The sequence below is a fragment of the Papio anubis genome, chromosome 12 (genome assembly GCF_008728515.1).
Source record: "Papio anubis isolate 15944 chromosome 12, Panubis1.0, whole genome shotgun sequence".
NCBI lineage: Eukaryota > Metazoa > Chordata > Mammalia > Primates > Cercopithecidae > Papio > Papio anubis.
This window is the reverse complement of record NC_044987.1, coordinates 49,218,044-49,243,299: the sequence shown is the minus strand read 5'-3', so window position 1 is coordinate 49,243,299 and position 25,256 is coordinate 49,218,044. Positions and strand designations below refer to the sequence as shown.

Here is a 25,256-nt window from a genome sequence, read left to right as displayed (position 1 = left end):
ATTCCCTTCTTTAAACTGTTGTAGAAAGCCAAAAGGCCAAAAGGAATGTATTCTTAGCACAAACTTCAAAATGGAATTTTTAAAACCCAAAAGGAATGCAAAGCTAAATTTGTTTTCATGAGAGACTAACTGCTAACTGGAGATGTGGCATTTAAAGCATACCCCATGGAAATGAGACTGCATGAATCATGGCTTCTTCAGGCCTACTCAATCCACCCCTGACTGACAAGTCCAACTTCATTTATTTAGAGAGGGTCCCTTTGATGAGGCAATTCAACATATGACTAACTGGGAGATTAAGAAAGAGTGAAGGAATGATATTTCCAAAACATGATAGCATTTTCCAAGTATGAGTGATTGAGAAAAAATATATATGTAAAGAAATAGAAAGTTGAGGGTTTTGTTTACTATTTTAATGAAATTGAATAACAAGAATAGAATAACAAGATTTAGGACATCAAAGGGAGTCTGTGAGAGTTTTCCCAACAACAGTTCAATTAAATTAATATTTACCGCAGGCCTACCATGTGCCTGATGCTGAGCCCACAAAACAAGCACCTTGAATTAAGGAGTTTATGTCTGAGTCAGTCAACATAAAACAGTTTCTTCAGTGCTGAAATAGAGCTATGTAAAGAAGGAAGAATAGAAATTAACTAATTTTGCCTGGGGTAGGAGGGATCCACTGAGGAGATTATACTAGTACATACTTTTGAAAGTCAAATAAGGGTTCTCCACTGGGATCACTTAGAACATGGCAGAGGAGAAAAATTTCCATTCCAAGAAAACCTGTGTGCACCCAAAGATAGAGTTTGCATTCTCCCAAGACAGTATAAATGACTAAGTTCTCCACTGAGAAGAGTGGTCATGCACTTGAGAGGCTGTACATTTTAATGGAAAAAGTACTGGACATTAGCTGTCTGGGCAAGTCACTCAACCTCCTTGGACTGTGGTTGAGAGTTGAAACTTGGAATCTCAAAGTTCCCTTTTAAATCTAACATTCAATGATTGTGTCAAGATCCAGAACTACAGAGCTAGAAAGATTCTTACCCATCCTATCTGTCTTTCTCAGGATAGGGAGGAAAAGCACTAACCACATTGATTATAAAAACCCTTTCAGAATATCAACATCAAAGACCTTTCTATTCACGGAAAGAATGAGTTATCCTTCAGCCTCTAGAACAGCATTGTCTAAGAAAAATATAATAAGAACCACAAATGAGAGCCATATATGTAATTTTAAGTTTTCCAGTAGCCACATTGAAAATAGTGGGAAAAAAACAGGTAATATCAATTTTAATACTATATTTTATGTAAACTAATATATCCAAAATATTATCAATTCAACATATAATCAAAGAGAAAGATTAATGAGATACTTCACTTTTTTCATACTAAATCTTCAAAATTCAGTATGTTTTTTACACTTACAATGCATCTCAGTTCAGACTAGCAATATCTCAAGTGCTCAACAGCCACATGTGTTCAGTGGTTACTCTATCAGACAGTACGACTCAAGGGTGTGTGTCTTCAGAAGCTGCTGGATAACCCTAGGGACATCCATATTTCTCCTTCACATGAGGGTTTAGACTTGACATTTATTGTCATGGCTGAATTTGATACAGATTTTTAAGGCTTTTATTCTCAGAAAGTTTCTCCTGTGAGTAGCAACATTGCCCTTATTTACACCTCATCAGAAAGAAAGACTGGGAATTAGTTTTCACATTGTGTTGTGGGGAAGGGTGGGACATCATTGAGAAAAGAAGGAATCTACCATTGTCTCAGGTTTTTTTTTTTTTTTATGTATAAGACACTATGGAGGGCTTGTAAGATGGGATGCTAGTATCTATCATATAAACAAAGATTTTGTTGAAAAACTTACATGCTTTCAACACGGGCTTTCAACATACAAGTTTTTCAACAAAATCTTTGTTTATATGATAGACATTAGCATCCCATCTTACAGTTGAAGAAACAAAGGCTAAGACTGGCTAAATAACTAGCTCATGATCACACAGCTGGTAAGAGGTAGAAATAAATTCAAACCCAGGGCTATGAGACTTAAGTGGCAGGGTTACTAAAGCCAACTCTACTTGTTCACATGTAATTCCACAGCAATCATGGTCTGAATAGTCCAGAAACCTGAAACATTTTTTCCCGTCTTTGAAACCCTGCATCGAGGCGCCTTTTAACCAGCCTGGGCTAAATCTTTCCTAAATAGTATTTGAGGTTTCCCTCTGTTCCCACTCTTCCTCAGCTAAGCTACAAACCCGTTTTGCTTATTTCTTCATAAGATTACTGAATCAAAACCAATTCCAGCAGCTTTCCCTTGATCTTTAAACAGAGGGGCAATGTTTCCACTCTTTCTAATTATCATAGCTTTTATATCAACTCTCAGAAAGAAAAGTCTGCATTCTGGAAGACAGAATTGTGTGTATAGAAAGACTAGCTTTGCCATTTTCTTGCTATGTGACTTTGGGTATGCTAATTTGCGTTTCTAAGTTTCAGTTTTAGAATATGTTTAATGGGGGAAGTAACCCTCACCTGACAAGGTTTTTATAATGATTAAAGTAAATAAAAATTAAGAAATTTCTAGCATGCAAAAGGCAATCATTGAGTAAATTCTTTTCTTCTGTAATTTCTTCTGGTCATCTATGGCCCAATTATGTACTACAGCTCTTTTGACACATTTTGATAGGTGGCATCTTCCCCAGGAGTAGTAGCTATCTATCTGAATAGGCTCAGTAAGAATTATACATGGAAACAGGATCTCAGGGCTTTTACTACTCAATGAAATTGCAGTGAACACAGTAGACATTTTATGTGCATTTTTCCTCTGGAGGATATATTACCCCTTAAGTTAAGACTATATCAAAAATATTCTGTCCAGAATGTTCCCATGAGATTTGATGGCACTGACCGTCCCTCTTACCCAGTCAAAGCCCTACATCCTGCCTCTGGCCATTTCTGTTTTACAGGCTCTGCAGGTTGTGCTGCACTCCAGGGAACATGCCTTTGTTTAGCCCTGAAGGAGGGGATAATGAGGGGAGAGGTGAGAATCACCTAGTGCTGTAAAAATCAATGTTATTGACTGCTGGACAAAAGGAAAAGGAAAACAGCCTTGCTGACTGCAGTGGACTAGAAGGAAGGGAGGGAATTGGAGGTGGGAAGCAGATCTTCCTAATGAGAATGGGCAGACATCCCTGACTGAGTGATTAAAGATCCACCATCTTGTCTAACCAATCTCTACCCTCCTTCAGCCTCTACTGCTCCAATCATTTCTGCAAAACTATCTTCTAAATTGTCTATAAGAATAAAAACAATGTTTTAGGCCTAAGGGAAAAAGTGAGTGCTATACTGGTGAGGCTTCAATTTTTCTTTAAAGTATTTTGAATTTTTCTTATCTGCTATTTTCATTACCTGAATTTTTCTCTTGAACTAGTCAACTGCTTTCCTAGAAATTTTTATTATAAAATTTTTTAGACAGATTTTTTTACTTCAAATTAAATTAAACGTAATAATTCATTATTACCCATTACATACAGACACAAATAACATATCTTATTAATGACTCTGGCCCTTGTACAGAATACAGTGTTTAGCCCATAAAAGAGACTCAATTAATGTTTACTTTTAACAAACGAACTGGAAAAGATATAGAATTCACATTCTGGTAAAGAAAAGCGGATATAAACATCTCCAAAACAAGGGATATACAAGTGTTACACTAGTAATGCAAAGTGTATTAAGTGTTACACTAGAAGTACAAAGTAATAAATTTATAGAAAACAAAGAAGTTCCATCTTAGAGAAGAAACTAGATGGCAGGGTCTGGAAGGACAAGACAATTATTGTATAGTGGAAAGGAAAGGTAAATATTTTTCTGCACTGAAGTAACAGATTAAGCAAAAGCAATTAAAATGAAAAATAATTATTAATATTTTTATAATGTTCTAGAATTTACAAAGTAATCCCACGTGTTCTATTGTTTATGCTTCATAACAACCCAATAAGGTGCAATGTTAATACTTTGTTGTTTTAAGGGACCTTTCATGGACATAAAAGATTATGTGGAGCTCTTTTAGTTTGTGAAATTCATATTTAATTTGTAAAGTTATAAATTCAAAAGCCTATATATTGCTTAACTTTTAAATTTTAATTCATAATTTTACTGTTTTACTTATAAATCTGTGAAGCTTTTTACAATCATCATTAAGGGAGTTTTATGACTTAATTATATCCCATTAAATATTTTAACCTGTATTTATAAATTTAATATATTAAAAATTTAAAAGTATTTTATCTAAATAACAAAAAATCTTCTTAAGCATTTGAATCATTCTTTTAAATTGAATAAATATTAATAAAACAAAGTGTGAGCATTTTAAGCTTTCTTACATGTTCCAATACAACTTACAAATGGTAAGTTTTTAAAATATCTTTAATTTTAAAATTGCAAGTCAAAATCATTTCCTTGACATCCAAACACCAATCTGTTAAATGTTCTAATCTGGCAAATTATCTTTAAAAACATAAATATATACATATATATATATATATATATATATGCAAACGTGTACAAGTATCTTAATATAAAAATATTAATTAAAAAGTTTACTTTCCTAAATATTTTCAGGATTAGTGACCTCTATGCACCAAAGAAACAATTATGCAAATTTTGTGATTGGTTTCCCAGGCAATTTGGGGAGTGGTTATATTTAGATGATTACTGTTATATATTATGTAGAGGTCTTGGCTGGGAGATATGTAACTGCTGATATTGCAGTTAATTTTTCTCATCTCCTCAACTGTAAGACTAAGCATCATTTTATCATCAATATCCCAAAATTTTACAAAGGAACTAGGTTCTAGCCCACGTTCTTGTCTGTCGCCCAGACTGGAGTGCAGTGGCGCAATCTAGATCTTGGCTCACTGCAAGCTCCGCCTCCCGGGTTCACGCCATTCTCCTGCCTCAGCCTCCTGAGTAGCTGGGACTACAGGCGCCCACCAGCATGCCTGGCTAATTTTTTGTATTTTTTAGTAGAGACGGGTTTTCACCATGTTAGCCAGGATGGTCTTGATCACCTGACCTCGTGATCTGCCCGCCTCAGTGTCCCAAAATGCTGGGATTACCGGCATGAGCCACCACTCCCAGCCTTTCCTGAAATATTTTAACATCTTCTGAATGAATCCTGCATATATCTGGGTTTTTTTTTTGTCTAACGCCTTGCTCATGATACAAGGTAGATCCTTATCACTACCATTTTAATTACACCATCTTGAAATTAAGCATCAGAAAAACTGATTTGTTCACCTAGAAGTATTGAAGACTACTTTGTAAATGGAAATGACGGATTTTAAACCCAGGCTTTCTACCAAACACCCCAGTTTTCCCACATCTCCTCTATGGCGTGAGCACTGGATGGAAAGTATAGCTGGAATTGATTCTGGCTGTGTGGACTGAATGGAAGTGGCAGTAGGTCTCGCAGAAGGTAATGATGGAAAGTGACTGAGGCCATCATGAGGATGAAAATTTCGAAGGCAATGAGAAACACATAAGCTCTTGAACAGAGAAATGGATGGCCAGTTCTTATCTGTATTTAAGAAAAATAAGTCTGGTGCCAATATGGGGAGGACAAATTTGGAGAGGACAGAGGGAGATTAGGGAAGCCAGTCACAGTGTTCCCGGGGCAATACAGTGAGAAAAAATGAGAGCCTCCACTGAGGAAAAGAGAGGCAGAAAGAGACAAAGTAGAAGAAATTACAGGTAGATTCTACAGGATTCGTGGATTAATTAGCTCTCCATGGTCTCTGGAGAGTAAAAATGATTTCAATATTTTCAATCTAAGTGCCTGGGAGAATAATGATAGTAAAGAAATTGTCTCATTGGCTTCTGTTTAAAAGAATCATTAAAAACCCAGCTCAAAGCCATTATTTGGCAGGATTGGGTGTTGAGACAGTGTTAAGAGACTGGCTAGACAAACTTTTGCATGAAGTATATATTTTTTCCTCTGTTTGAACTACAATGGCAATTATCCTTTTGAAATTCAGACTCACTATATATATATATTTTTCCCAGCTGCATCGCATTTCAAAACTATTCCAAGGTTACACTTGAAAGCTTTCTATCCTCTGCTGAAAAGTAATGGTCCAAGAAAAAACAATGCTTTCAGTCCCTGCTTACCTGTATTTATGTACTTTTCAAAAAGAGAATAAAAAGAAGCTTCCCTATCATGCAGTCACTTAAAAAGAAGCCTATGAATAATAATTGACATGACAATGTTCTTGTGACATAGTATGAGCAAAAACACATGACAAATATTACATCTTAATCCAATAGACATGCATTCATATACATATATAGGAAAAAAAGAATATACATTTCTATATATGAATAGCAAGGACATGAGGAAGTATACATTTTTGTCCTTTTCTGTACTTCTACAATTTCTATAATAAATATGTATTACTTTTATAATATTAAAAACAGTTGAAAAATATAATGTATTCTGACCCACTTAGAACTGATTCATTAGTTTACTTTTCCTAACGAGTCTGAAAAAGTGCAGTTTATAAATTTGTCAACTAAACATCCAACACAAATGCAAAGGGCTCTTTTATTTGCTCCAAGATTCAGAGGTCCATTTCAGAAATTTCCCTTACTCCCTCCCATCCAGGCTCACTGTAAACTCCTTTGCGCTAGTTTCCTCTTCCAATGTAAGTACCCCTTGAAAAACGAATTAGACATATCTAAAATAAATAAATGTATATATACATTTTTAAAGTTGTAAATCTAGTTATACCTATAGAAATAAATAACAAATAAATTTAAAAATTCAAAATAAGGCTTCCATTAGTCATCTAACTTTCATTTTAAAGAAAGGTATTTCCCTGGCTTCTTTCAAATTCTGCCTATTTTCAAAGTGCCAAAGTCTAAACAGAAAGAAAAACCAAAACCTTCAGCTGAAATTTTAGAAATATTTAAGGCAAGACCCTCCCGGGGTCAAATGACTTTTTATTTTTTTGTCTACTTTTCTCTTGTCAATTCTCAAGAGCTAGGTTCTCCAAGACTCAGTACAATACCACTTCATCATGGGGAGTTTTATTACCGTATTCACGGCATTAATACTAAGTGCAGATTTTAGCAAATAGGTTTCTTTCAACGGATGTTCATACTTCAATTTGTTATGAAGTCTTCTAAGTATAAGCATCCCCACCCTGACCCCAGATCCATGGGAGAATATAGGTTATCAGGCCCACAAGAATTCTTCTGTGTACTAGTTAACGAAAGAAACTGTGACACACTCAAGTCAGGGGAACCTGAGATCTGTTGAGTCACTAAATCTAATAAGCAAGAGGAATGCCCAGGGAAGTCACCAAAACCAAAAGGATGCAAACAGTCCTTTCCAGGCACTGGCCTGTCCTAAGCATTGATGCCTGAGCCTGGCATTTATTGTGGTTCCACGAGTTACTTGCTGTGAGGCCCGGAACAAGGCACTAATCCTCCATGGACCAGTCCTTTCACTTGTAAAAATAGGTTTAATAGAAAACTTTCCCTTGGGGTTATTGTGAAGATGAAATGAGTGGTGTACGCAGTGCCTGACTCATCATAAATACTAAACAAACATTAGTTATTGTTATTAGGAATACTGAGGTATGTAGGTGGGTAGGCTAAATCCCAAAGGCCAGGGCCAGGGAAGTAAGCACCGAACTATGAATTCCCAGATGAATATGCAAATCAGTAAATGAGCCAGGCTATATGGAGAAGCCCTAGTGTTGGCTTCTTAGTGTTGGCTTCTTAGTGTTGGCTGACAGCTGTAATTCATCATCTTTTCATTTGCATTTTCCTAATTGATGTTGTATTTTTCTTAAGGCAGAGAACATGTTACAGTGTTTTTCAAATTATGAGTTATGACCCATTCTATGCCCCTTCAAAGTCAATAAAGAAGGTTAATGAAGGAATCTTTTAAATAGGTCAATATGAATTGTATTTCCCCAATTATTTTTCTGATTATAATACATTTAGTTAATCTTGACCGACATTATAAAAAAGAAAGAAATTGTTAAAAGTTGGAATGGAAAATATCACAATGCATAGCTTTTGGTAAAAGTAAGTATTGCTTTTTAAAACACACTGAGTTGCAATTTTAAATATATTTCTTACTACATGTTGCAACCCAGCATTTGGAAAATCTTTGGATCTATATGTTACTTAGACAACTATTAACATATAGCAATTTCTGAACACACTTGAGAATTCCAAACATATGCTATATGACAATGTTTTCCAAACTTGTCCTCTGAATGATTTACCTAGGGTCATTTTCAGATTCCCAGGCTGCTTTCCTAAGATTCTGATGCTGGAAACATACTATCATAATGAACATTAGAGAGAAAATTAATTAGAGATTAATTAATCTTAATTTTTCATTAGAGAGGAAACTCTCCTTGTTGTATATCTATTCTTATTTGGTGGTATCACATCCAATCCAAAGAGGTACTTTATAAAATATTTCCAGTTATTTATATTTGAATGGCTAACATTCATTCAGTCAGTCCATTATTTATCAAATATTTATTAATCATTTGCCATGTGCAAGGCAATGGGTACAAAAATACATATAAGAGACACAGTTCTTGCCCTCAAGTAGCTTACAGTTGACTCATTTAAGAACTAGGTCAGCATACCCTGAGGATCAGAAGAGCTGAGACCAAAAGAAAATGAAATCATGAATGTATATGTATGCCTCAAGTCTTGGGTAACTTACCTTCTGCAAATGTTCAGAGGATTAAAAAGCAGTAAAATGGCATGGTAATTACATATCAAAGTATTTTTCTCTAATTAATACAGCAGAGCTGAAAACCCACACACCACACCTAAGGAGGACTCAATATCAGTGTCGAAAAAGATAAGATAGATATCAAAAATTAGGCCGGGCGTGGTGGCTCAAGCCTGTAATCCCAGCACTTTGGGAGGCCAAGGCGGGTGGATCACGAGGTGAGGAGATCGAGACCATCCTGGCTAACATGGTGAAACCCCGTCTCTACTAAAAATACAAAAAACTAGCCGGGCGTGGTGGCGGGCGCCTGTAGTCCCAGCTACTTGGAGGCTGAGGCAGGAGAATGGCGTGGAACTGGGAGGGCGGAGGCTTGCAGGAGCCGCAGATCACTGTACTCCAGCCTGGGTGATACAGCGCGAGACTCATTTTCAAAAAAAAAAAAAAGATATCAAAAATTATAATTATCTACAGAATTGAACAACTTGTCCCCAGTCCCACTAGCAATAATCTGATCTAAAGTTTTCTTTTTTTAATTTATTTATTATTATTATACTTTTAAGTTGTAGGGTACATGTGCATAACGTGCAGGTTTGTTACATATGTATACTCTTTGTGCTATGTTGGCGTGGCTTTTGCACCTATCACCGCCATTTACATCAGGTATAAATCCCAATGCAATCCCTCCCTCCCACCTCCCATGTGATAGGCCCCGTGTGGATGTTCCCTCCTGGAGTCCACAAGATTACTTGTTCAAAGTTCCCACCTATGAGGAGAACAGCGGTACTAGCTTTCTGCCCTCGTGATAGTTTGCTAAGAATGATGGTTTCCAGCTTTAATCCATGTCCCTACAAAGGACGAACTCATCCTTTTTATGGCTGCATAGTATTCCCATGCTATGTGCCACATTTTCAATCCAGTCTGTCACTGGATGGACATTTGGGCTGATTCCAAGTCTTTATTAGGAATAGTGCTGTAAATAAACATACGTGTGCATGTGTCTTTATAGCAGCATAATTTATAATCCTTTGGGTATATACTCAGTAATGGGATGGCTAACACATGGTACATCTAGTTCTAGATCCTTTTGAGGAATCTCCATACTGTCTTCCATAATGGTTGAACTAGTTTACAACCCCACCAACAGTGTAAAGTGTTCCTATTCTCCCACATCCCTCCAGCACCTGTTGTTTCCTTGACTTTGAATGATTGCCATTCTAACTGGTGGAGATGGTATCTCATTGTGGTTTTGATTTGCATTTCTGATGGCTGTGATGATGAGCATTTTTTCATGTGTCTGTTGGCTGTAAGGAATGTCTCTTTGAGAAATGTCTGTTCATATCCTTTTGCCCACTTTTGATGGGGTTGTTTGTTTTTTCTTGTAAATTTGTTTCAGTTCTTTGTAGGTTCTGGATATTAGCCCTTTGTCAGATGAGTAGATTGCAAAATGTTCTCCCATTCTGTAGGTTGCCTGTTCACTCTGATGGTAGTTTCTTTTGCTGTGCAGAAGCTCTTTTATTTTAATTCGATCCCATTTGTCAATTCCCTATTTTGCTGCTGTTGCTTTTGCGTTTTAGGACATGAAGTCTTTGCTCCATGCCTATGTCCTGAATGGTGTCATCTTAGGTTTTCCTCTAGGATTTTTATGGTTGATCTAAGTTTTCAACATCTCTCCACTGTTTTACTGCAGGAACTTCTACCTGGTCTCTCTGCTCCTGCCCTTGTTCCCTTAAAGTCTCTTTTCAACATAGCAACCTGAGTTATCCTGTTTAAATGTTAGCTAAATGATGTGACCCTTCTGTTCAAAATCCAGCTGGCTTCTCATCTCACTGGGAAAGTCCTACGTGATCTTTTCACTGTGACATGTTCTTGACCATTCTCTCTTCAGCCACACTGGCTTCTTAGATGTTCCTTAACATGCCAGGCAGGCTTCTAGCTCAGGGTCTTTGCACTTGCAATTTCTGTTACTTTTTCCAACATGTATATTTTGTTTATATCTTTTAGGTCTTTACTCCAAGCCATATTCTCAGTGAGACCTTCACTAACCATCTTATCTAAAACTCTAAACCAACCCATCCGCCAATGCACACTTCCAATTTCCTGCCATGATTTTTTGACTTGGCATTTATCATTATATACTATGTATTTTACTTAACTGTCTTGTTTGTTTTCTACCTACCTCACTAGCATAAAAGTTCTATGAGGGTGGAGATTACTGTCTGTTTTATTTTATCCTTTATTTATAACACCCAAGTCAGTGCCTGACCCATAATAGGTACTTATCAAATATTTGGTGAAGGATGAATGCAGAATACAAAAGAAAGCCTCAGGTCTGACTCTGGCCAACATGTATTGGAAAGAAGCCAAGAAAAGGAATGGTAAGGTCATGCCATGTAAGACATATGCAATTTTATTGTTTACTGAATTCCTTACCTAATTTTAAAAAAAGATTTGAGATGTCTGTAACATATTCATTGTAGTTTTCATATCTATATTATCTATTGAGGTAGGTTGTTAAAAAGGTTTCCAGTGGAACAGACCTGGTTTAGAAGGTGAATTGACTTGCACTTAATAGTTATAATATTAGGCAAGTTATTTGTGTTTCCTAAACATTAGTTTCCTTATCTATAAAATAATAATGATCAAAATGCACAAATCTTATGTTACTGGGAAGCATTTTGAGAAAATACATTTAAACTTGTTGATGTAGTCCAGGGTTCATACTAAGAGTTTGACAAATGGTAGCTATTATTGTTATTGTTCAATGTGCTGTTTTATCCTTTTTTTATTAAATCCTTGTTTCATTTTTTAAGTTGTGAGTTAATAGGCTTTGTTAGAAACTGTAGATCTAACACGTTAAGTAGGCTTAGGTATTATAAACCCAATATACTGAACTGGTGTCCAAATGGCTTATAACCATTTGGAGACCATACTAAAGGAGTTCCATAAGGAACTAATACATTATAGGTATCCTGAAAGAGATAGTTATTCAATTGGAACCCTAAGAGGTACCATCTCTGACTTGTTATGAGCCATAGGTGTTACTCGAACTGTCCACACATTCTGATTCATAATTCCAAGTCCTGCCTACAACAAATTATGTGTTTATTAAAAGCATCAATATGTGGGATGCATCATAGGATCTAGCAAAGAGTAGGTGTCAGCAGCATAAGGAGACAGAGTTTCTGGAAGTTTCCTTTTCAGTTAGTCCACTGATCATTTTTTGAATCCCTAAATATGAATAAACTGTAAGAAAAAAATTAAGAAAATAGTTTATAGTTCCTGTCTGCAAAATTCTTAAAATTTTGTTGGGGTGAGGGAAATACCCAAACATAAGCAAAATTAACTATCAGTGTAAAATAATAATGCAAGTTATGATATAAGGCAGTAGAAGATGTATTGCCATAAATGATGGAGAAATTGTACTCACTAAGTTAAAGGAGAGATAAAGCATTGGAGTTAGTGTGACTGGGTTCCAGTCCTTGGAATATAGACATCCTATACCATTTATTAAAGGAATGAGAGAATTTAGACAAATATGGACAATGCAGAGAAAGGATTCCCATCACAGGAAAACAATTCCAGAAAATTATCGGGGCAGAAAGTGGGGGAGTTTGGTAAACAGCAATTTCACTGAATAAACCTGGTGAAAATTAACATGATAAATGTCTGAATTCTAGAGTGTTTAGGCTTCAATACATTGTTTTAGTGTGAATTACTGATTCCCTCCAAACTAGCTCTACAACCTGGTTGAGCAGATGCAAAAGAGTACGTGACTTAGTGTAAGTGGTTTGCGATTGGCAAATCCAGTACTATTCAAACTGAAGCCTATATGACTTCAAAGGCTATGAGGTTTTTTCTTCCTTTTTTTCTTTCTCTCAAAATAATTTAACCAGCATTAACATAAACAAATAATGTGAAAAGAAGCTGAGTGAATAAAAAAGAAATCTGAGACTCAGTTAATGCATTCTTTTAAAGTATCTCTTGAATACCTACTATGTACTTACCATTGTTCTTTGTGCTGACGATATAAAGGTGAACAAAACAACTAGAACTCCAGGTTCCATGGAGCTAACATGTGAATATGCATATGTGTCATTGTGATGGTTATTATGGTGGGACAGGAAATATTATACCTAAATGTGTTTCTCATTACTTATAGATATATTTTAATTGAGCTCAATTTCTAATGTGATTCTTACTGAAGGCATTCTGAAGCCTTACTGTCACTTGGCGATCTTTGTTTTTCAATGATAAGTTAAATTGATTGAGTTATTACTATAGTCTAAGAACTTTTTATAGTGTTCACATGCCTTATCTAACATACTACTTATAATAGCTAAGAGCTATTATTATACCTCTTTTTACAGATGAGAAAAAACTAAACTTTCTTAAGCTATGCAATAAATGGGGAAGACAAGTTCAAATGTAGTTCTTTTGAAATCCCAAAAATCCATACTTTAAAACCATTCTGTTACAGTCTTTTTCTTAAAAGTTTTTATATTTACGCTAGCAAATTTTAAAAATAAAGGAGCAGAATTCTAAAATTTATGCAGTAGGCAGCAGGATTTACTCGAAAGAGTAATAAGTCAACGCTCAAGAGATTCTGCTCTGACACACTGTGGAACTGAGTAACTAGTCATTTCCTCTCTCTACTTTAGTTTTCTTACCTGTGCTATAGGTCTAATACTTGCAATTCATATTTCAGGGATTGTGGGTTTGTGAATGTACATGTGGGTATGTTTGTAGTAGCAATGAAAAAAGGGAAATAGTGAGATGAGGAAGATAAAATTATTTCAAAAATTGTCATCAGTATCATTACCTTCAAAAATAGATCTATTTCCAAAGACAAAAATGATACAGACATCTGATGCAACAAGCTTCCTGTATATTTTCTCATTAAAGAGGCACTTTTCATATAATATAGACAATTTCAGATGGAAACTAAACTACCTGTGTACATGATGATCACATTGCTTCTTTTTAGTGAGTAGACTAAAACTAAACTGTTCTAATCATATTTTGTAAAAAGTTAAAATAAAAACTGAAGCCAATGTAATGTGAATCTTTATCAAACTCTATTTAAAACTAACAGGAAAACACAGGACATAAATCATGGCCATTGATTAGAAGTTTTCATTCATTTCATTTCCTTCTGTTGAAAGCTCTCCTAAAAAATAGATAGCAAAGTAACACAATTTCCAAAGAGTTAGATTGTGATGACCACTCAGTCAATTCTCACAACATTGGTTTATCTTTCCTTTATGATTTACCCCATTATTTCACTCTTCAGCCTTGTAAGAACCCATGTTCTAACCATTTCAAACTATTTGTAGCTCTTTGAAGTGCTCTGCGTCTTAGCTCTGTGCTTTCACCACTCCCTTTACCCAGCATGCCTTCCTTACTCCAAGATTCTTGGCAAAAGTCCATTAGCTGTCAAGATTCAACTTAAAAGTGACCTCACAGCAAAACCTTTCTTGATTAGTCCAGGTAAAATTTGCATGTGATTTTGTTTGTTTGTTTTGTTTACTTGTCTCTTTCTCCTACAATAACGACCTGCATAGATGTCCATTATGGGTCAGAAATACTTCAAGCATTTATTTGTTTATAGTCTGTGTCTTTTTCTAACTGGAAGCTTCTTAAAAGCAAGCACTGTTTCTATTTATCTTAGTTTCCAAGACTCTAGCATAGAGCATAAATCATAGATGTCATTCAAAAAATTGTAATAGATGAATGAATAAATGGTGACCCAGGAGTCACATTCTGATGTCTGTAAATATACGTGTGTGTGTGTGTGTGTGTGTGTGTGTGTATGTATGTGTGTATGTGGACTTGTTACATAAAAACATATAAAATATCTTAAAACACCACTCTCAATAAAATTATTTGTTATATTTTATAAAGGTCCAATTAACAAAAAAGTTTATTCTAGAATAAAACACTGTGACATTAGTGGTCTATTATGTGCAAAGAAAAAAAAAAAAGACAAGAAATGTTTCTATCCTTTGAATTTTAACCACCTTGAAGTTTTGGGTAACTGTAACAAGAGTCATGCTAAATCATGGCAAACATGAGAAACTATATACAATAAGAAAGAATTTGGCAGAACCAAGGAAATAAGTAGTTCTTATAACAATAGAAATAAAAGCAAATACTTTTAAAATGTAATATAAATAAACTAAAACAAAAATCAAAATAGATAAAAATATTACATGAGACTTTATTGCACCAATGTGATAAAGTAACAGACCACAAATGAACTGCAAACTCTTTGGCAAAACTTGCTATCTCAGAAAGACAAGATAACCCTAAAAAATTATGAATTATTTAAAGAAGTGCAAGAGCTAATTACTGAAAAGATGGAAGCATAATTAAAATTAAAACTAATCTGCTCAAAGGAAGGTTATATATGTATGTGGCAATGCATATGGTCTCAATTTCTATCAATCAATACATAAGAAGTATCTATATCTTAGTACATATTAGCCAAAGTACTAGGAATTTATTATTCAAAAGTAATCTGAATTTAGTTAAGATATTGTTAGTGAAGCTTTTATTACTTTGCTTATGAATTTAAATGAGAAAAATGTAAAGCTAAATTCATAAAGACAACTATTAGTAGGTTAGAGTAAAAAGAAATTTCCCAAAGCCCATTATGAAAGGAACTTTGGACTTAAGTTTTCCTGCACTTCCAAAATATAACAATGAAATAGCAAAACAATTGTTATCTCTTTATCTAAATTATTTATGGAGCTTCCTCTGAATAAAGTACTTTTCTCCTTTCAAAAAGATGAGGAGGGAAAACATTTACAATTTACTGAGCTTGCAAAACAATGCATGTCATACCCATACTTTGGAACAGGAGATGATAATAGAGAAATCCAAGATGATATTTCGGCACACTTTTCATATTTTTAATTATATTTTTCATGTTGTTTACTGTCTACATCTTATACGTGGAGGAAAATTGACTACTAAAGTTCATTTTAAAAGTAGCAAAAAGCAAATTCTATAGAACTCTGAAAAATGATCCACAGAATGCTTCCAGGTTGTAGTTGTAAAAGAATTGGTCATCAAAACATAAATACTACCTGTTTGAAATTCAAATAGAAAATTAAAAAGCTTACAAAAGAGTGAGCAGCAGGGAGTTCTTTAATAAAACTTGTAAACACAGAAAATGAAACTTTAGTATCCAGGCACATTAAAACACTCCCCTAGTAAAATAAAAGGGGGAAACACTTTATATTGACTTAAAAAGAAAAAGATTCTTATTTTAGGTAGTCTTAACTGCCTCTTAATTTTTTTTCTCAAAGGCAATCACTTTCCTTTTGGACTTCCTTCTACAAGAAATATAAGCTCAAAATGTTAACCAAGGATGTAATTCACTTAAATGATGCAACTGGAATTCCACAGCTGGTCTGGCCGGCTCAGTGCTGAATGAACACAGTGTCAGAAAACCTTCTCAATAATAATGCCCTGTTCGTGACAGGGGGTACATCTCCCAAACTTGGGCTCAACTTCAGAGGCTCATTAGCTACAGCAAGTGAATGTCAGTGGGGTGACAACAGCGGGACAGCAGCACCCACGCAACTGAAGCAACCAGCCCACCCAGAGCTGACGATTTGTATAATCAATATCAGCAATTCCCAGTGAAAATCATTTGTTGATATGCACAGGATGGTCAGGTGTCCCACAGATCACATCTAATGCCATTACAGTCACTAGATATAATCCCCCGGCTCTTAAACAATTCAGCTGCAAGAACACAGGAAGCTCACAGCACTTTTTAAAAGAAAGACTAAATCATAATTCAAAGCATGCTCTATAGCTTTTTACCTTCTCTGATTTCTTGGTTCTGGCCTACCTAAATAATTTTCATCTTTTCCTCCCCCCTCTCCACCCCCCAACTATGAGCGTGAACCTGAATTACAAACAGTTAAACCTGAAGGTCACTTCACAGCAGCGTTCCAACATGCTCCCCCAGCGAGGCTGCACGGCAACAATAAAACAAAGCCTTTGCAACCACCTGTAATAATCTGCCTGCTCAGCCAGCAATCCGAAAAGTCCTGAAGCTACACAAGGTAGACATTTTCTGCAGCTGGTTTAACATGTATATTGTGCCCAGTTGCCGGCTCGCTTCCTCTTACCTTCACGTTAGTCCGGAGTGCACAGTAACATGCAAAGAACATTGCAGTAAATAAGGAGCATATGGACCGGTATTCAGCTTCTCAGCACAGCGCAAGCCCCACACACACGATCCTGGGCATGTGCTACTAAAGAGCATCCGTTCCCTCTGTCAGTTTGAAAATGCATTGATCTCTGTTTTCTCTGACTACAAAACGACATGTCTTGAAGGCACTGAGTGAGAGCTCAAAATCTCTTCATTGGCTATATATAGCATTATGCCCAGTAATTTCAATTAGATGAGAATTCAGCGTCTGAAAGTTAAGACCTCAGTTGCTTTTCCTTCTAGCATTTTAAATCACTGGATTAAAAAAAAAAAAAAAAAAAAAAAAAAAGAAGGAGGGGGGAATGAGCTCACTCAGGAAGGAGGGGGGGAAAGGTGAAGAATTGAAATTTAACCAATGAGTTACTCATATTTCTGGAGAGCCCTAGTGTTATCCTATTAAACACTTTACAATGGGATCGCATCAGGCAGACTGTAAATGAAGAGGAAACCCTTTTCCCTTTGGAGGTTTAATATGAGCTCTGCACTATATTCCAGGCTATTCTGGTGCAGCACCCTGTTTGGCAAATACTACAAATCACTGCAAACATGTCTCATTCTGCTTCTCCATGTGGAATAGGACTAGGACCAAAAGATCATTGTCACATAAAGTCCCCTAAAATGTGAACTGGGTTCCTCTGGGGTGATCTGTGGTTACAGGACTGAGAAGTACCACCTTCTCCTACTTCCCTGCCCTGTTACATCTTTTAGGGCTATCTAAAGTTGCCAGACTCCATAATAAAACGATGTGGCCAATTTTCCAAAACTATGTTTTATTGGTAAATGACAATCAGTAATGAGATGGGGTTGAAATGGAAACAAAAGATTCCAGGGGATAACATAACCTCAGATTCAGTAGCAACTGCTGCTGAATGTAAAATGTTCAGCAGGCTCCGGAAGGGAGAGAGCAAGAGAGAAAAATAAAAGCTTCTGCCCCTATAAATCCATAAGGAAAAAAAAGAAAAAAACTTAAAAACATCCGTCAGAGCCTTCTGTCTGTTGTCATTCCTGCCAGGCACTGGATGCTGCAAATTAACTCAATTTTTACTTAATCAAAAGGACAAAGCACAATTTAGGGTGCTATACCCTTATTTCCAGCCATGGGAAGCCCTAATTCTCAGCTAGAATTCTAAAGCTATCTGGCAAAATGCAAGCAGAAATGAACAGTTCTCACTGCAGCAAAAATAGTGGGAGGAAAAAAAAAGTGGTTATGTCTTTGCCACGATGCTCCCCATCAGCTTCCAGCAACAGGGAAGATCAGCATAACTCACTAGAAAAAGCTGCAGTGACTTTTAGGATTTTTCTTTAATATGTTTTGCATAAGCCACCTCCCCTCTGGAGCCTGCAGTAGTGCTGAAGCACCATCAGAGTTACTGGGCATTTCTCCTGGGCAATGAGGTGAGGCAGCTTCAGGAGGAAGCAAGGTATTTAAGGGAGAGAAATTAAAGGAAGAAGAAAAGCAGGATTTTCTATTTCTCTCTTAATGACAAGCATTCAGAAAGTGTCGTCAGTTCTGACTAAATAGCTATTTTGGGCTGTCATTGTTTGTGCCTTTTTTTAGGAAGAAAGAGGCAATCTTATCCTAAGCTGGAGATCCTTTGGCAACGTAAGAGAAGGCAGCCACTTATTTTGATTTCCAGTTCCGTCTGTCTTAGGAGCCTAGGTAATTACAAATTGTAAGCACTTACAACACAACCAGTGACTTCCAGGACATTAAAAAATCTACATGGATGCCCAGCTCTCATCATTCCACAACTTTTTTTTTTTTTTTTTTTTTTTTTTTTACGGACCTTAAATGCAAAACTGAGCATTTCAGTTAATAACACTTTCCCCTCCCAAGATTTATAGCAGGTCACATTTCCTGCAGCTCCTCCTAATAAATGAACCCAAATATAACAACTCAATGCCATGGAAAACATAGGAGAACTTAAAAATGCCTTTCTCCACTGCGGATTCAGAGGAATTTTTAAAAACCTACTTTATTCAACCTGTGAGTAAGTACCATTTTTTTTTTCCATTGGAAGTGGGGAAAAGGAAATTTACATATGTTATTAATATTATTTTATTTAGTAGTTGCTGGGATATTTGGATGGCCCAGGAGAGAAAGATCAAAAAGAAGAACGAGAAAATGTTACAAATCTCAGAGCAGTTCACAAGCAAGGATTAAATGAAACAAGTCACAAGTGGAAAAGTACATGTAGGATTCCCTGTCAAGGCAATCAGGGAGGACTTCTAATAGGGCTTTAGATACCATTGTAATATGTATACATTTTTTTAAAAAGGCTGTTAGCCTTAAAAACTTCTTTAAAACACCTGAGTATACTTGTCTAGCCTACAAAATCCCAGGACTATACCTGTAGAGTTACTGCCTAATTTTCTTAAGTGGACTAGGGTAGCCAACTTACTACTCTCATTTTATAGATGCAGGAAATGGGTCATTAACTACAATGGCAATGTCCCACTAAAGAATATTCCATATTTTTAGGCAAAGAGTTCAGCAGAACAGTATATCTGCAAGAAGAATAACATTTGCTATAGTAGAAGAAAGTTACAACCGCCCATACATATTTTTGTAGGCAATAGAGTAAGTCTAGGCTTCCATACTGCAAGTAGTAGTCCTGGAAAATCACTTCCATGCCAGATTCCCATTTGTAAAATGAGGATAATAAGTATCTCATAGTGTCCAATGAGAATATTAATGATGAACCCTGCCATCAAAATAAAGTCTGGATGGATCAATTATTCAAGTATAAAAACTGAAACTGTAAACATATTAGAAGAAAACACAGATTTGGTTTTGTATAATATTGGAATACAGGAGCCTGAAGCTGTGCAAGAAAAGATAGACAATTGTGACTATATGAAAATATAAAACTTCTCCTTGGGTAAGTTATACACAATGACAAACAACAAACTGGGAAACTATTTATAACACATTCCATGGGAAATTGTCTTAACATACATAGAACTTTCATAAATCACTAAGAGAAAATATAAAACCGAATGAAGCAGTCAAAGGACATGAAGTAGTAATTCACGAAAAGACCACAAAACACATTAAAAATGCTCAACCTCATATTTAAGAAAAAATATAAAAGTTAGAAAAGGTTATTAAAATTGACACATGAAGTATTAATGGAGATGCATTGATTGGTAAAAACTTTTTGGAAGGTAATCTGGAATTATCTATCAAATATTTAAAAAGGCAAATTACGTTTGATGTAGTGATTCAACTTTCAGGAATTTATCCCAGATATATGTGTGTGTATGTGTATCTAAAATATCCATCAGTTTGGAATTTATTTTTTAAAATTACAGTTTATTCATAACATAGGAATATAAGATATATATACACATATTCTTATGTGTAAAAATATCCAAGTTATACATAAAATTTTATGTAAAAATAAGGTTGCAAAAGAGCTGATATTGTATGAGGGTATTTGTATTTGTATATTTACATACCCTTGTAGGTGGAGGTGTAGGGGTGTGTGTGTGTGTGTAAAATTTTAACAGTGTTGCTATTGGCTTAGGAAGGGATGCATGACAGTTTTCATTTTATACCGCTATACTATAGGAAAATCATTCACAAAGAACAACTTATCCAACTATTCCATCAGTAAATGAGAGAAATAAAGACATAGGGAATAAGGAAATACTAGAAACTGTGAGGGGATTTACCTCATTGTTCTCCATGAACAAAAGTCAGGGAATGATTGTGAGAGGAGAAATAGGAATCTATCAGTTTCTGAATTGATCTTAGATCTGAGTGTCTCTCTGAATGTGAACATCTCTCGGTAATGCATGTAACTCTAGTGTGTATGTATGCTGTTCTTAAACTATGGCCCTTAAATACAAACCAACTACTTTATTTGATTCCCAAATGGAAAAAGTGGCTATTAAGAAAACTTGACTAGTTGATTTTCACCTTATGCACTGTATTTAAACCTATCTACATATATTTGGTTGGTATTTTTAACAGTGGACATGTAATACTTTAAAAAATACAACCTGGATTGTAAAAAAGAAAAAAAAAATTCATTATTAAAGCAATACGCAACTATAATTTGTTAATTTGTTACAAATATAATAACAGCAGCAACCTCTTTTAATATGGACAAATAATTCATATTGCTAAACATCTTTTCCCTAATCTATAAAATAAGGAGTTTGGACTATCTAGTTCTTTCTTATAGGTAGATAGAGTAGTTTTGTTAGGTGCCTTGCTTTTTGTTTTGTTTTCTTTAGATAGGACAAATTAGGAATGTTTATATGTTAAGGATTCTCTAGGTTGCACTACAGGCCAATTAAGTCAGAATTTCTGAGGGTGGGACCTAGGCATCCATATTTTACAGGGCTCCCCAAGGGATTCCAGTGTCCAGTTAGGATTGAGAATTACTGCCTTAGAGCAGGGGTCAGCAAACTGATTCTGTAAATGGCCAGATAATAAATATTTCAGGCTTGTAAGCCGTACAATCTCTGTCACAACTACTTGATTTTAATGTTGTAGAGAGAAAGCAGCCTACATAAATATCTATTTAAACAGATAATACATAGTGTGTTCCAATAAAACTTTATTATTAATAAACATTAAAATTGAATTTCATATAATGTTCACATGTCAGAAAATACGGTGATTTTTTTAACCATTTAAAAATGTACAACATTTCTTAGCTTGTAATTTGCCAACCTTTTCTCTAAAGTCTAGAGCAGTGGTACTCAAAGTGCAGTCTTTGGGCTAGGTGCATCACTGTATGTTAGCAATTTGTTAGAACGAGAAATTCTCCATACCCCAGACCTACTGAATCAAAAACACTAGGTATGTGGCTCAGGTATCTGTGTTAACAAGCCCTCTAGGTGATTTTCAAGTAAGCTAAGGTTTGAGAATCACTGCTCTGAAGAAAGAGGAAAATTGATGGCTTTGGCTCTCACAAAAAAATAGGAAGACATCAACTCCAGAGCACAGGTATGAAAATTAACTTTATAGAAGAGAAAAGTATAGAAAACAAAGAGAAGGCAATTTCTGTTGTAAATGAGGTAATTTTAGAGTGGAGTCTAAAGATTCTGAGATGGATGCCAGTTGAGAAAGGAACTATATAATATCTGATAACTTAGAATCCTTTCTGTCTTAGAAACTCTAACAGCTCTTGGACCTTTGAGTTAAAAAAAAAAAAAAAAAAAAAAACAGACCTTGGTTTAAATTCCTTTTCTCGCACTTGCCAGCTGTGTGGCCTTGGGTAAGTTACGTAACTTCTCTCTGCCACAGAGTATTCCTCTATAAAATAAAGATAACAAATCTACTTCATAGGGATGTTGTAAGAAGTCAAATATATAACGTGTGCACACTGCTAGTCCCATTACCTGAAACATGGCAAATGTAGTAAGTGGTAGTTTTCAGTGAAAAGAGAACTGAAATGATAGAGGTAAAGGTAAAGGTAAAAAGGTGCTATCATTCCTCTTGACTGCCTTCTTTTAAATACCTAGACGATTCTTTCAGGGGTTTTTAGATCACCTAGGACTTCCCTAGTATTTCCAGTCAGCCATAAAGAGAATTCTCAGAAAGTCTGGTAATCTCATTATAAACCCTGAATCAATTTACTATTATTGGAATTTCTTGCATCCTCCTTGGGATTTTCCTGAGATAATAATAACCAATTTACAAATTAAAAATTGTTTCAGAGTTTCTAAAAAATTTCCACAAAAGTATCCCTAAAGTCATAAGAGAATACATTTATACACCTGGAAGTGTATAAAATATATAAAATTGTATGTCATTCATGTTTCATTTCTTACCTTAAAAATTGATATGTTAAATCCAAGCAGAAAATATATCTCTATTTGTTATAAACTAATCTTTTACATTTCTTACAAATCACTAAATTTAACAAGCCAAGAAGGCTATGCAATACTTTTAATACTCTCTGATATATATCTATATTACTGTGAATGCCTAGGGGTAGGGGTATTCTTGCCTCAGTTCACAAGTAAAGATATATCCCATTTGAGTTTTGATCCTCACATAAGCCCTGAAGATACTGTCATCATCCCCTGGTGTCCAGTGAGGAAAACTGACACAGTGATTTTTTGTTGTTGTTGTTTAATTTTTTTTATTATACTTTAAGTTCTAGGGTACATGTGGACAACGTGGTTTATTACATATGTATACATGTGCCATGTTGGTGTGGTGCACCCATTAACTCATCATTTACATTAGGTATATCTCCTCATGCTATCCCTCCCCACTTCCCCCACCCCACGACAGGCCCCAGTGTGTCATATTCCCCTTCCTGTGTCCAACTGTTCTCATTGTTCAATTCCCACCTATGAGTGAGAACATGCAGTGTTTGGTTTTCTGTCCTTGCAATAGTTTGCTGAGAATGATGGTTTCCAGCTGCATCCATGTCCCTACAAAGGACATGAACTCATCCCTTTTTATGGCTGCATAGTATTCCATGGTGTATATGTGCCACATTTTCTTAATCCAGTCTATCATTGATGGACATTTGGGTTCGCTCCAAGTCTTTGCTATTATGAATAGTGCCGCAATAAACATACGTGTTCATGTGTCTTTATAGCAACATGATTTATAATCCTTTGGGCATATACCCAGTAATGGGATGACTGGGTCAAATGGTATCTCTAGTTCTAGATCCTTGAGGAATCACCACACTGTCTTCCACAATGGTTGAACTAGTTTGCAGTCCCACCAACAGTGTAAAAGTGTTCCTATTTCTCCACATCCTCTCAAGCACCTGTTGTTTCCTGACTTTTTAATGATCACCATTCTAACTGGTATATGATGGTATCTCATTGTGGTTTTGATTTGCATTTCTCTGATGGCCAGTGATGATGAGCATTTTTTTCATGTGTCTGTTGGCTGCATAAACGTCTTCTTTTGAGAAGTGTCTGTTCATATCTTTTGTCCACTTTTTGATGGGGTTGTTTTTTTCTTGTAAATTTGTTTGAGTTATTTGTAGATTCTGGATATTAGCCCTTTGTCAGATGAGTAGATTGCAAAACTTTTCTCCCATTCTGTAGGTTGCCTGTTCACTGTGATGGTAGTTTCTTTTGCTGTGCAGAAGCTCTTTAGTTTAATTAGGTCCCATTTGTCAATTTTGGCTTTTGTTGCCATTGCTTTTGGTGTTTTAGACATGAAGTCCTTGCCCATGCCTATGTCCTGAATGGTATTGCCTAGGTTTTCTTCTAGGGTTTTTATGGTTTTAGGTCTAACATTTAAGTCTTTAATTCATCTTGAATTAATTTTTGTATAAAGTGTAAGGAAGAGATCCAGTTTCAGCTTTCTACATATGGCTAGCCAGTTTTCCCAGCATCTTTTATTAAATAGAGCATCCTTTCCCTATTTCTTTTTTTTGTCAGGTTTGTCAAAGATCAGATGGTTGTAGATGTGTGGTATTATTTCTGAGGACTCTGTTCTGTTCCATTGGTGTATATCTCTGTTTTGGTACCAGTGCCATGCTGTTTTGGTTACTGTAGCCTTGTAGTATAGTTTGAAGTCAGGTAGCTTGATGCCTCCAGCTTTGTTCTTTTGGCTTAGGATTGTCTTCGCAATGTGGGCTCTTTTTTGGTTCCATATGAATTTTAAAGTAGTTTTTTCCAATTCTGTGAAGAAAGTTATTGGTAGCTTGATGAGGATGGCAGTGAATCTATGAATTACCTTGGGCAGTATGGCCATTTTCACGATATTAATTCTTCCTATCCATGAGCATGAAATGTTCTTCCATTTGTTTGTGTCCTATTTTGTTGAGCAGCGGTTTTTAGTTCTCCTTGAAAAGGTCCTTCACATCCCTTATAAGTTGGATTCCTAGGTATTTTATTCTCTCTGAAACAATTGTGAATGGGAGTTCACTCATGATTTGGCTCTCTGTTTTTCTGTTATTGGTGTGTAAGAATGCTTGTGATTTTTGCACATTGATTTTGTATCCTGAGACTTTGCTGAAGTTGCTTATCAGCTTAAGGAGATTTTGGGCTGAGATGATGGGGTTTTCTAAATATACAATCATGTCATCTGCAAACAGGGACAATTTGACTTCCTCTTTTCCTAATTGAATACCCTTTATTTCTTTCTCCTGCCTGATTGCCCTGGAAACTGGCATGGTGATTTAAGCAAATTATTCAAATTTATACAGAAGCTAGAGGTGGAACTCAATACTAGGACTTTTAATTGTAAAGCCCAGAAGAAATTTCTCAAGATCCCAGTGCCTATACAGTGATTCTTAACTGTTTCACACAAAACAA

At 35.6% G+C, this 25,256-nt stretch overlaps 1 protein-coding gene across 12 annotated transcripts in view; it reads right to left on the bottom strand.

Annotated features, from left to right (window-relative positions):
* DLG2 (discs large MAGUK scaffold protein 2) overlaps positions 1-25,256 on the bottom strand; it is a 2,166,350-nt gene that overhangs the window by 1,423,620 nt on the left and 717,474 nt on the right. Inside the window, exon 1 of one of the 12 annotated variants that reach the window (XM_017949253.3) lies at positions 16,921-20,295. The exons of 9 other annotated variants lie outside the window; for them this stretch is intronic. In XM_017949253.3, coding sequence (XP_017804742.1) covers positions 16,921-16,962 — 42 coding nt within the window. In that variant the 5' untranslated portion in view covers positions 16,963-20,295. Of the gene's footprint in view, positions 1-16,920; positions 20,296-25,256 lie in introns of those variants that run through there. 2 more of the 12 variants (XM_017949256.3, XM_017949254.3) reach the window with 2 other exon arrangements.